General features: G+C 41.1%; 1 protein-coding gene across 1 annotated transcript; it reads left to right on the forward strand.

Annotated features, from left to right (window-relative positions):
- The first annotated feature begins 953 nt into the window (after positions 1-953).
- On the forward strand, positions 954-7,711 carry ptger1a (prostaglandin E receptor 1a (subtype EP1)). Its single transcript, XM_017715788.2, has 3 exons — positions 954-1,110; positions 4,470-5,383; positions 6,726-7,711. The coding sequence occupies exons 1-3, from the start codon at positions 1,044-1,046 to the stop codon at positions 6,990-6,992; spliced, it is 1,248 nt and encodes a 415-aa protein (XP_017571277.2). The 5' UTR covers positions 954-1,043; the 3' UTR covers positions 6,993-7,711.
- Positions 7,712-11,088: the final 3,377 nt, after the last annotated feature.

Here is an 11,088-nt window from a genome sequence, read left to right on the forward strand (position 1 = left end):
TCCTCACTCAGGCTGCTGGAAATGACTTTCTTACTTCTTCTGCTCTTCTTACGTCTTTCTGAGCTGTTGGGTCTCAATAATGTTATAATATCTATTATTATCCAATGATTTTATATTGTATGAAAGATGCTGTACAGGTAAACTCACCCTGCTGTCACAATGTGATGAGGCTAATATAATCACGCAGCACGGAATACATTAGAATTACAACTTTCGTTTACAAATTTGTTTCTTCTATTTTGTGCTGACTGTGCTAAGCATGTGTAAGTGTTAATGCTAAACTGCTGTAAACAGCTGTTTGTCTTGGTTGTTTACAGTTTTAGAACAGAAACGTGTCTGTAATGAATGAAGCAGATCTTTTTCCAAATAAATGCTACAGATTTGTCACTCAGTCACAGATGGTGAAGCTGTGGGGTTAGCATGTTGCTTTGCTACACCATTGCTAAAGGAATAGTTCAGCAGAAATATAGAATTTTACCCCACTCCCGCCCGACACCACCCCCCCGCACCCGCCCCCACCCCCCCGATCCCGCCCCCCGTTAACTCATTAACTGTAATCTTTATTGGTATAGCACCTGTCATTTATACTCTATACAGCAGCTCAAACAGTTTCATAACAATGTAAAATAATGCATAAAAGCAACAAAATGAAGTGGCAATAATAATAATAATAATAATAACAATAATAATAACAGAACTAGTAAAAAAGTAGTAGTAATAACTGTAGTAATGAAGGTAAACAAGGTAAAAGGTCTCTTCCTCAGGTATCAAATCACTAAGGTCAGACAGGGTCAGCATGGGTGGAGCTTCTCTGGAACATGTGGAGTAGTAGGAGGTTGTTCATGTTGTATATAGGCGGGGTTTGTTTGGCCAGTGGGTGGGGCTGTGGTCTGAACAGAGAGAGTTTGAGTCAGAGCAGGAGAAGCTCAGTGAGACTCGCTCTGGATTTACTGGATTTATCATCTCTGAACTTCTAAACACGTCGGAGTTTCAACTTCACGATTTACATTCAGACATGATCTGGATTAATCCGACTGGATTTAATGTCGCGTGTGGATTTACCTGAAGATTTCTCGGTGCTGGAGTTGAAGACTCAGCAGCTCCAGCATGGTAACCTTCTGATCAATAACACAATAATACTAAGTATGATCCTACAGTGATACTGCAATAATACTATAATAATGGCACAGTAATATAACAATAATACTATAATAACAAAGTATTGCTATAATGATACTACACAAATACAATAATACTTCAGTAATGCTATAAGAATAATAACACAGTGCCACTACAGTAAAGAATCTTAGTGTAAACTCAATTACAGTTTACTACAGGATATTACAGAAGTATTATAGATTATTGTAAGAGCACTACAGTAACATTATACAGAGGAGGGAGTATTACAGATTATTTCACTGCAGTTTAGTTTTGTAGCAGTATTCTAAATACAGCAGACTAAACCTGATCTTTACTGAAATCTACAGCTGTTTAGTGAATATAATCTGCACTGTGGTGCTGTAGTGAATGTTAAAGGTTTTAGTATGGCTTTATTTATTTGTTTGGTGTTTGTCTGACACAGAACACTGAGAAAATAAATGCGTTTAATAAACTACATTCAAAAGTGTACATTTCCATATGACCTGTATGAATATCCTGCTGAAGTAGCGTAAATTGAAAGGTTAAACTCTATTGACGTGAAATATTATATCGATTTGGAAAAGGTGGACACATAAGAATCAAAAGAACGAGATTCATTTTATTCAAATCTGTTTCTTTAGGAAATGATTCTAATGTGAATCATGCTGTTTCACATTTCAGCATGTTTACACTTTTCGGACCCGACTCAAATTCAGATGGTTTTTAATATTTTGCGGTCAAAGCAAACTTACCAACACAGTAATTCACAGACAAAAAAATATGTTAATTAATTCATTTATTCATTTTAGGCCTATAAAATCTAATCAATACACATCAGTTCACACCATCAGTTGATTTAAAGAACCACTGTTTCGACACTGTTAGTAATAGTAATTAGTGTTTTAAAAACATTTTAAAACAGAACAATAAAATAAAAAGCCTGTAGATGAGACGAGTGTGCGGAGTCAACTTAGAAAAGGTTTCAGTGGATTATGGAACAATTCCCTGACTAAAGGTACTGAGATGTACCCTTGAGGGAACCACCCCAGTGAGACAAGAGGGGAACTGCCCCAGTGACAGTTTCAGTGACAGAGTCATATACAGACACCATATCTGCTCAAACCATAACTCTGGACACGAGGTTCACTGTTTGAAGACAGCAGCATCTTCAACATTTACATGGTGTAACTAACACCAAAAGCTCGCCCCTAACAGTTCTACATGGAGACATCTGCGTTGGTCAAAATCCTGTCTCCAAACCAAGATGAGCAAAGCAAATGACCCCTCATTACAGGAGTGATACAATTCCCATCAATTGTAATAGGAACCAGGTGTCGCCATGACTACAATAGAAATATAGACATATAATGTACTATCCAAACCACCAGTGAACCTACACGTGTCTTCTGAGTGTTGGTGATGGGAAAACAGTGGAAAATCTGAAATTCTACATTTTCTTTGGGGCCTTTTTTGCCTCTCAGTCTCCTGCATATTATATATCCCTCTGCCGTGAATGGATTTTAAACCCAAAATCTTGTCAATACTCAGCGATTAGGCAGTGTATTCATAACCCTTTCATATAAAATCTTTCTGTAAGGGAGCCTTCAGGGGTGAACATCTGGTTCCTATCACCACCCCTGAGAACAATTCTGATTCTGTAAGTTTCTCTAGAACATAGTGTTTCACACAAATCCACTCTGAATGACTCTGTTTACATCTTAACCACTTAAATATAAAATCAATTGAATTTCAAAGGAAATTCACAGTTGAAAACTGCCATCAAAATTCCTAAACATTTCTCAATAACGATAAAATATTGACACCCAAGATTACATTGCAAATTTTTGGTATAATCTCCTGCTGATATTGAAGCACATGCGATATGATGTTTGGTCCTCTCTGCTTAAGTTAAGTCTTCATTCTGAGAGCTGCAGAGCTGTTACAGTGAGTAATATCACAGCTGTGATGATCTACTGACTCACCTTCAGCTCACATCTGCCACCCAGTCACAGCCCTGATCATATTTACCATATCTCACCACCTCCAGCACCAGCAGACGTTCTCCTCAGTTCTCCTCCACAGTGACGTACAGAAGTGCTAACAGGCCACAGTCTAAAGATACCTTGGAGCAAAAGTCAGAAACAGGAGCCGGAACAGCAGCAGATTGATTACAGACAGGCAGTGAGAGCTGTGATTTATTAGATAAGGAGCTTCTGCAGCTTTTAACTAGAGTTACATTTACTCAGATGCACAGAAACAAACAATAACACGAAAATACAGGGAATACAGGGTTTCATCTCCTCCTGCGCCTCCTTTAAACAAAATAAACCCCAAAACTCACAACCTCCACATTTATAAACTCTTCAGAAAACAAGCCCAGTCATTAGAGCGTGGGGGTGTACACAGCATAAGCCCCACCCCCTTTAACTTTATTTGAACTTTATTCTGATGGGCTGCGTTCGGATGTCCAGTTATGATCAGTACAACTGAACAGCAAACAATGCAAAAGAAGAAGAAATGCTAACATGCTAGGCTAACTCATAGCTGTAATGTTAATGCTAGCCAGCTCAGTACTTTTGGAAAACAATGGTTCTATGTAGCACCAAAAAGGGTTCTTCTATTGTTACACACTTGACATCATAACAACAGCAGAACCATTTTCAAAAAGGTTCTACATAGCACTCCTAGTTTTAAATCAGACATTGTTTTTACTGAAGAACCCTTGAAGAACCATCTTTTTAAGTGCGTAGGAGACAGCTACCCCACTAATGGAATGGTGTGGCAAGAAAATGATCTCCCGTGGTAACGATGTGTTTTGTTCTTAATGAGTCAAAACAAGTCGACAAAAGTCTATAAACTTATGTTACTCGCAACATTAGCCTCGTAGCTCCAGCGCTAAAGAAGCACCAAGCATGTCTTAGCTGATCGTGAAGTAAAGGAGGAAGTTCCGATTCCTTTAGTGTGGGAGGAGCTTGTCTGGAATGTGTGATTGGTGGGAGAAGTTAGAGCAGCGCAGGGGTGGGGTTCATCAGTCGTGTGGGAGGGGTTAGGAGATCTAGGGATCTTTAATTAGATACTTTACAAATTGGTTTAGCTTGAATGAATAAAGGCTCATAGCATAAAATAAATGTCCATAGAATAAGCTCTGCCCACGTCCTGCCCACTTTACTCTGACATCCGGTCAGTTTTGATCATTAACAGCAGCTTCTGTGAAAGAAAGTGAGTGGCATATTGACTAAACTGTACATTTACATACTCCATTTATACACAATTTATGCTATTTTATCCTCCATAGGATTGACTGCTAATCATATTCTTTCTATTCGCAGCTGATCCACTCACACAAGGCTTCTCTGGTCCCCCAAGTGAAATGGAGTTAGCCTCACCCCCTGGAAATTCATCTGGCACTGTGCCAGCACTTCCATTCTCCAGCCTGAGTGAGTTTGAGGGGCACATGTCCCTGGCATTACACACTGCTAATGCTAATGATAACACTAGCCTGGACAAGCCAGCTGTGAGTGGGCCGATAGTGGCCTCGCTGTCCATGACCCTCGGTGTGCTCTCCAACATTGTGGCACTACTAATTCTGGCGAACTCCTACGCCCGCCTGCGGCGCCGCTCCAAGGCCGCCTTCCTGCTCTTCGCCACCTCATTGGTGGCCACTGATTTCATGGGTCATGTGATCCCTGGTGCCATTGTGCTGAAGCTGTACCTGTCAGAAGGAGTGCCCGCGACACAGTACGCCAGGCCGGATGCTCTGTGCCAGTTCCTAGGGGGTAGCATGGTGTTCTTTGGGCTGTGCCCTCTATTTCTGGGCTGTGCCATGGCAGCCGAGCGGTGCCTGGGGGTCACCAGGCCGCTGCTCCATGCCTCTCTGGTCAGCGCAACGCGCACTAAAGTCTCTCTCTCCATCATCTGGCTGGCGGCGCTGTGCATGGCGCTGCTGCCCTGTTTCCATCTGGGCTCCTACAGCTACCAGTACCCAGGCACTTGGTGCTTCATCAAGGTTCTGGAGGACACGGCAGAGGCCGACGTGGCGTTTGTGCTGCTTTTCTCCGGCCTCGGTTTGGGCTCTCTGGCCTTAGCGCTGGTCTGTAACACCACTAGCGGACTCACACTGCTGATTGGCAGGATGCGGAAGCAACGGTGTAACCGACAGAGGGCCAGATCTCACGACATAGAGATGGTGGTGCAGCTGGTGGGCATTATGGTCACTTCCTGCATCTGCTGGAGCCCTCTGCTGGTGAGTTGGGCTGTTTAACTGCATCATGTTAAGATTATTAGAATAAATAGACTATATGTAGTCGTGCGATGATATTTGGTAAAGTATGCACTCATTTTTCACTGAGGTAAAATTATTGGGCTATTTTCATAGATAAAAAACTAATGAATTAAAAATGAACAGCTGGGTGTGTTGACTGTTGGAGCCTCTGCTGGTGAGTTGCCATTGATTGTTTCACTGCATAAATTATGGGATGTTAAATTATAAATAGACTATAATGATATTTAATATTGCTTTCACTTATTTTTGACCAACATTTACATCATTGTGCTATTTTTACAAAGAAAATTCTCCCATAACTGAGTGCAAACAGAGTGATTCAGAGTGGTTTGGTGTGAAATGGTTCAGATGTCTTTACAGTGGTTGGTGATGAGAACCAGGGGTCGTCATGACTACAACACAAATATAGACATTTTACTTACTATCCAAAACCTGTTGATGATGTTGATGATGAGGAAACAGTGGAAAATCTGAAGTAATACGTTTTCTTTGGGGACTATTTTGCCTCACAGCACACCGCATATTATGTGTCCCTCCACCATGAATGGATTTTAAGTCCAAAATCTTCTCAAAACTGTTGTAAATCAATGTCTCAGACTGCAGAGAGTGAATTCATAACCATTTCATCTAATAACTTTTAGAGGTGGACTGCTGGTTCCTATCACCGCCACTGTGAACAGTTCAGACTCCGCATTGTAAGTTTCTCTAGAACGTAGCCTTGTTTATGTCTTAACCATTTAATTATGAAAAAAATGGACAATGGCTAGAGTTCCCTCTTATTTAAGTGGCAGTGAGTCACTGATAAATATGAACAACAAAGCATAAACAAGTATAGTAATGAGTAAATATAATAATGTGTATTGGTCTGTTATTGCACTTGTGTAAAAGATGCTGAAGAAAACTGCACTTGGGTTCTGTCCTGTATGTGCTGACACCCTCTACTGGTGGGTTAGAGTATTGAAAGTGTTTAGATCACAGTTTCTCACTGTGAGGAGCCACAGTATCACTCATACAGTCACATCAAACATTTGGGGACTGAAGGTATATTTTTTAATAATTTCATAGACAGAAGAAACATTATTTGTAAATTGAAATATCTGCTGGAAAAGCATTCTAGATGTCTTCTCATTAAGCTCCCTGAGATAACACCAAGAGTGTTTAAAGGCAAGAGAGTTTGTTAAACTCGATCAATGCCTAATTGTGTTATTTCATTTGATTTGATCTGCAGGTTTTCCAAACCTATTGTACTGTAAATGTTTGATAAATGAAGTGCTTGTGATGTTGTACGTTTGGTTATTTTTAGATTTTCGGCCTCATGTCTGTAACGCGGTCCTATGAAGGCTCGGTTGGAGATGACCTCGCCACCTACAGGATGCTGATGATAACAGGAGTCCGTCTGGCCTCCTGGAACCAGATTCTGGACCCGTGGGTGTATATCCTCCTCCGGCGGGCCGTCCTACGCAAGATCTACCTCGTCACCAAACGACAGGTGGACCTGAGCAGCATCCGCCGCTGGGAGCCCAACTCTCTCCACAGCGCTGAGAAAACCACTGTCAGTAATCATGTCTGACCACAGGGGGCGCTGTCAAAGAAAAACATTGTCAGTAACCATGCTTGACCACAGGGGGCGCTTTTTTGGGAAAACACTGTCAGTTAGCGGGTCTGTCCACAGAGGGCACTCTCTGTAGCTAATCAGAGAAGCTTTGAAAAGCGTCTAAAGTTTGCTACGCGGCTGATGTGGCTAACAAGTAATGGAAGTTTATGGCTCACCAATTAGCACTGTGCTAATTGCATGATTGAATCATCACACCTGTAAAAAAACACAAAAGCATGTTAGCATAGCTAAAACTGTAGCAGCCATTCTGAAGTCTAAATTTAGTTCATATTTATAGATATCAGTGTCATAAAGTGTCAGATACCACCTAATCAGTAAGTTTATTACTCACTGATGAGATACTGAACAACTTCAAATGTATATGACATATGCCTCCTGTTAGAACTAGAGTAATGACCATAAACCGCTCTAGTTTGCTACTTTGGCCTCATAGCTTCAGTTCCAAAACTGAAGAAGCAGCTAATTCAAAACCTGTGCAAACCGAAGTGGAATAAAATGGGCCAGTTTTCTGATGTAGGTATGGCCTATTTCAGATTTCAGACTTTAACGAAGCAAACCATGATGTAGTAATGAAATATATTAGCCTTCCACTATAGCGTTTTAACCTGATCTAGAATCACCTTTTCTCTTTTTAAGCTAATATTTAGCACTGTAGTAGATACTATAAGATGAAATGTTTAAGATGTAAACAGTCATTCAGAGCTGTTTAGTGTGAAATGCTCTGTTCTAGAGAAACTTACAGAGTCAGAATTGTTCACAGTGGTGGTGATGGGAACCAGACGTCCACCTCTAAAAGTTCCCTCACAGAAAATTATTACATGAATTGTTATGAATTCACAGCCTGATGCCTGAGGTATTGTTTAATGATAGTTTTAAGAACTTAAACTCCATTCACTGTGGAGGGACACATGCAGGGAGCTGTGAAGCAAAGAAAACGTATCATTTCAGATTTTCCACTATTTTCCCATCATCAACATTCCATATAAAACTCAGAAGACACGTGTAGGTTCACTGGTGGTTTCGGATAGTAAAATAAAATAATGGTTCCTATCACCACCACTGTAAAGAAATCTGAACCATTTCACACCAAACCACCCTGACTCACTCTTCTTACACTGAGTAGTGCAGAAATTCCAAAAATGGTGACATTTATGATTGTGTCGTTGTTTGTTTGTGTACAGATTGCGTTTATGTTGGTGCTGCAGGTTTAGCCATAGACTGAGATGTAACTGCATACAGTAAACTGGAGCTTTACACTTCTATCTCATCGTAGTGCAGCTAAAGGCCAGCTTTAGCAGATCACTCCCAAAACGTGAGTTTATTCTGGATCCAAGAGCAAGGGCTTTACTTTACTGATCTAACTTTTGGCAGGGGTCGATTGGGAGCAGCATGTTAGTAAAACTGCTGTGATAAAACTGATCAGTTTTGTTGCCCATACTTCTAAAATACAAAGCTATTAAGTAGCTGAAAACGATGCTACATGTAAGCTAACACGACTGTGTGCTGTGTGCTGAAGACTGACCTCTGAAAAATAACCCAGACATGTCCAGGGAGGTAGTTTAGAGGTGTTTATGAGGTTAAGGCTGCAGTTTGAGCAGTTGATTCTAGAATATAACAGTTTTGGGGTTTAATACTTTAATACTTTCAAGCAACATCATTTCAGTGCTAAGCAATGTTAGCTTTTAGCATGTAGCATGGATGTAACATAATTCATATTTTGGCTGCTTAAGTATTCTTGGGGAGATATTGTACACAAGACAAAGTGTATCGGGTTTGGAACATGACTTGTACTGATATTATTGTGGTATTTCTTCAACTTCATCAGTTTAACACAATCACTGTTTTATGTCATATTCATGTTTTCATTCATCACTATTCTCACACTACTGCAAACATCATGCAAGTTCACTATATTGGCAAATGTGTTCACTCACCCATCCAAATCATTAAATTCACACGTTCCAGTCACTTTCATGGCCACAGGTGTATAAAGCCGAGCCCCTAGGCCTGCAGACTGCTTCTACAGACATTAGTGAAAGAATGGGTCGCTCTGAGGAGCTCAGCATGGTACCGTGATCGGACACCAGTCCAGTCTTGAAATTTCCTCACTACTAAATATTCCACAGTCAGTGGGATTATAACAAAGTGGAAGCATTTGGGAATGACAGCAACTCAGCCACGAAGTGCTCGGCCTCGTAAAATGACAGCACAGGGTCAGCGGATGCTGAGGCACAGAGAGGCACTTTCTGCAGAGTCACTACAGACCTCCAAACTTCATGTGGCCTTCAGATTAGCTCAAGAACAGCATAGAGAGCTTCATGGAATGGGTTTCCATGGCCGAACAGCTTCATCCAAGACTTACATCGCCAAGCACAATGCAAAGCGTCGAATGCAGTGGTGTAAAGCGCCACCACTGGACTCTAGAGCAGTGGAGACGTGTTCTCTGGAGTGACCAATCACGCTTCTCCATCTGGCAATCTGATGGACGAGTCTGGGTTTGGTGGTTGCCAGGAGACGGTACTTGTCTGACTGCATTGTGCCAAGTGTAAAGTTTGGTGGAGGGGGGATCATGGTGGGGCTGCTTTTCAGGAGTTGGGCTCGGCCCCTTAGTTCCAGTGAAAGGAACTCTTAAAGCTTCAGCACCAAGAGATTTTGGACAATTTAATGCTCCCAACTTTGTGGGAACACTTTGGGGACGGCCCCTTCCTGTTCCAACATGACTGCGCACCAGTGCACAAAGCAGGTCCATAAAGACATGGATGATTGAATTTGGTGTGGAAGAACTTGACTGGCCTGCACAGAGTCCTGACCTCAACCCCATAGAACACCTTTGGGCTGAATTACACTGCGAGCCAGGCCTTCTCGTCCAACATCAGCGTGTGAAAGAAGACAAATACTTTTGGCAATATAGGGTATGTTGTACAGCTATTGAGAATCCCTGTGTTGTCACCCAATCCCGACTGCTAGCCTAGTTATTGAGCTACTCTAATAACAAGTGATATTCAGCTTCCTAGTTCTCTGGTTTTCTTCTTCAGCTAGTTGATTTCAGATGTTTGCCACAAGAAATCTGCCCTCAAGCAGCTTACCTTCAACATACATCAGAAGGGGGTTTAGTCTTTAAACTGGAAAATATCTCTACATTATGAGTCATTCGGCGCCGCTGTAGGAGGAGAGTGGGCATGTTTACAGCAGACGAAATGATGGTTACATCTTTTTTTTTTTTGGACGGAGTTCTGCTTTAATCGGTTAGACATTTTTAGCTTTACTATTTTTGTGTACATAAGAGCATATCTGTGAAAACTGTAGCTAATATCTGCAGTTTTCCTACAGAAGGGAAGACCGTGTTTTCCTGTATGTTTGCATATTGTATGTTATGTATAGGTGCTATTTATAAGTGATCCATGTTTGGAGGCCTCTCTGGTTAGAAAGAAGAGAACTGTAATATATTTATTAGTAGTCTCGGCAGGTGTGTGGAGACATTTCTGAGTTTTTATTGAAAGATTATTTTTCTGTGAAATGTAGCAGATATAATAAAGCAGATAATCTCACTCGACTGCTGTTTTCTCTTATCCAGAGCAACTTACAAAAGTGCTTTGTTATCCACTCAGAGAATGAATCCTAGCTAGTACAAATACATTCAAACTGTCTTTCAGCCCAAACGCTGCCAGAAAACAAAAGCTCCTGTTGATACCTAGAAAGAAACATACACAATACAAAACTGAGACACAGCGTATCACACACACATATTTTCTGAGCCGCTTCTCCCTCTTGGTGGGGGGGGGGGGGGGGGGGGGGCGAGGTTTAGGGGGGTGGGTGCTGGAGCCTATCCCAGCAGTCATCGGGCAGAAGGCAGGATACACAGCATATGTGATATGAATGATATAAATGAAATCAGTGGTAGATTAGTGTTAATTCATCAGAATCATATATCTCATCTTATAGCAAGCTATTATAACACTTATAACACCACTTTAGTACTATTATTGTAGTATAATAGTAGTACATAATAATAATAGTAATAATAATAATAATAATAATAGTCTAAATTTAC

The sequence above is a fragment of the Pygocentrus nattereri genome, chromosome 30 (genome assembly GCF_015220715.1).
Source record: "Pygocentrus nattereri isolate fPygNat1 chromosome 30, fPygNat1.pri, whole genome shotgun sequence".
NCBI lineage: Eukaryota > Metazoa > Chordata > Actinopteri > Characiformes > Serrasalmidae > Pygocentrus > Pygocentrus nattereri.

Bases quoted from the DNA above. Each gene is read 5' to 3' on its own strand.
- ptger1a (XM_017715788.2), top strand. From the start codon at position 1,044: ATGTCGCGTGTGGATTTACCTGAAGATTTCTCGGTGCTGGAGTTGAAG. The intron at 1,111-4,469 runs GTAACCTTCTGA...TTCTATTCGCAG, and splicing joins GACTCAGCAGCTCCAGCATG to CTGATCCACTCACACAAGGC. The intron at 5,384-6,725 runs GTGAGTTGGGCT...GGTTATTTTTAG, and splicing joins TCTGCTGGAGCCCTCTGCTG to ATTTTCGGCCTCATGTCTGT.